The 1,937-nt window shown below is 48.3% G+C and overlaps 1 protein-coding gene across 1 annotated transcript; it reads right to left on the bottom strand.

Annotated features, from left to right (window-relative positions):
* Window positions 1-809: 809 nt before the first annotated feature.
* LOC104539465 (nuclear receptor subfamily 4 group A member 2) lies at window positions 810-1,323 on the bottom strand (the record flags this gene model as incomplete). Its single annotated transcript, XM_010182994.1, has 2 exons — window positions 810-1,066; window positions 1,145-1,323. Coding segments are annotated over 2 exons (436 nt in total), but the record flags the coding sequence as incomplete, so codon positions are not given.
* Between the last annotated feature and the right edge of the window lie 614 nt (window positions 1,324-1,937).

Raw genomic sequence — 1,937 nt, 5'->3', positions numbered from 1 at the left:
ATGTGTCCCTTTGGGGAGGATCCCGGGTTCTGTAATACCTGTGCCCACCTATTTTACAATTGAGAAAACGTTTGAAGCTTAGATAACTACCGGTCTTTATAAAAGCTAACAGACTACATAGTGTCTGAAATACTATTTATAGAATATAGACATTACTGAAATAGCAAGTGCCTATAACATTGTCACCCTAGAGTCGTCATGCTTTCCTGGTACGGACAGAGTTAGTTTCCTTTCTCGTTAGTCTCCCTTATTTTCTTTTTTTTATTACTGTTCTTTTTGCAAACACGTTTAGCTTTCATTTTTAATTTTTTTTTTAATTCAGATTTGTTTTCCGTATTTCCTCATAAATAGGCACAGAATAAATTTTTAAAAAGCCAAACTGCGTCTGATAAATTTACAAGCCTTCGCCTTCTTTACTGACATGCCACCCACGCAACATTTAGGTTTCGGATATATTACAGCTTTCTTTTACAGCAGAAAACTTCTGGTCTTTAGGAGGGTGAGACGTGTGGGTCACCTTAGCGCTCTGTTTGTCACCGCGCCAGTCTGAGCGCCGCCAGATATGTTCATCGCCTTTTTAAATCAGAAGTCCTTAATAATAAACTCATTTATAAGCCGATAATAAAAAGTTTATACCATGGGATTTGTGTAGTCCATGAGCCGCGTCCGTGCTGCCCCGCAGCCAAAAAGCCCGCTTCGCTCTGCCTGCGGGAGGTTTGCACCCATGGGTGCTGCTCCGGGCGCAGCCACACGCCCCGCCGGGCCCGGGAAGGGTCTCCTCAGGTCACCGCACGTGCAAGGGAAGAGTCTTAAAAAGGTAAAGTGTCCAGAAAAAGTTTGTCGATTATTGCTGGCGGTGGCACCAAATCTTCCAGTTTCAGGTAGAAAATGCGCTGCAGCCCCTGCGTGCAAAGCGTGCGAAGTTCGGGGAGCTTCCCCAAGAGTTTGGACAAATAATTGGGGCGATTCAGCCCCCCGTTATTGAAAGTCACGTGGTCCTTGAGGCAGTTTACAATCTTGTTTTGGAGCTCCTCCACCCGCTTGGGCTCCTTCAGCCCATGCCTCTCTGCAAAAGAGAAGGGAGTGAGGGGTTACAGGGCTGGCACAGGGCAGGGGCACGGGAGCCGAAAGGGGGGACACGGACCTGTGACCATCGCCAGGGCGGCGATGCAGGAGAAGGCGGAGATGTCGATGTTCATGTTCTGCAGGTTGGAGGAAAACTCGACGATGGAGTCGATCCACTCGCCAAAGCCGCGGACGCACTGCAGCCGGTGCAGGACCACCCCATTGCAGAAGATCAGCTTCCCCTCCACGGGGTTCGACCTGGAGGGGATGTGGCAGCCCCAGAATGAACAGATGAGGGGATGGGAGAGGGAAGGAAAATAGAGAGAAAAGAAGGAGAAGGGGAAAAGGAGAGAAAGAGAAAGGGGAAAAGGGAGAAAGAGAAAGGGGAAAAGGGAGAAAGAGAAAGGGGGAAAGGGAGAAAGAGAAAGGGGGAAAGGGAGAAAGAGAAGGGGGAAAGGAGAGAAAGAGAAAGGGGAAAAGGGAGAAAGAGAAGGGGGAAGAAACAAAAAAGAGAATGAGGAAAGGAGAGAAAGACAAAAAAGGAGAGAAAGGGGAAAGGAGAGAAAGGGGAAAGGAGAAAAGGAAGAAAAAGAGAAATAAAGAGAAAGAGAAGGACAGCAAGAGAACAAGAAAGAAAGATAATAAAGAAAGAGGGAAAAAGAGGAAGAGGAAAGAGGAAAAAAGAAAGAAAAGAGATGGAAGGGAGAAAAGCTAAACAACTAATTACTTGAGGGGCAATAAAGGAAGGATTTAAGCGGCGCCTAATTACCGAGGAGTTAATAAACGGCAGAGCAGCGGCCCGGGAAGGCGCGGAGCCCCCCGCAGCCCCGACGCCCGCAGCCCCCACCTGTACGCCAGGCGCAGCACGAAGA

This window comes from Mesitornis unicolor, unplaced genomic scaffold (assembly GCF_000695765.1).
Source record: "Mesitornis unicolor isolate BGI_N332 unplaced genomic scaffold, ASM69576v1 scaffold37594, whole genome shotgun sequence".
In the NCBI taxonomy this organism is placed as follows: Eukaryota; Metazoa; Chordata; class Aves; order Mesitornithiformes; family Mesitornithidae; genus Mesitornis; species Mesitornis unicolor.
Note: the sequence above shows the minus strand (reverse complement) of the source record. Positions and strands in the feature narration are given on the sequence as shown.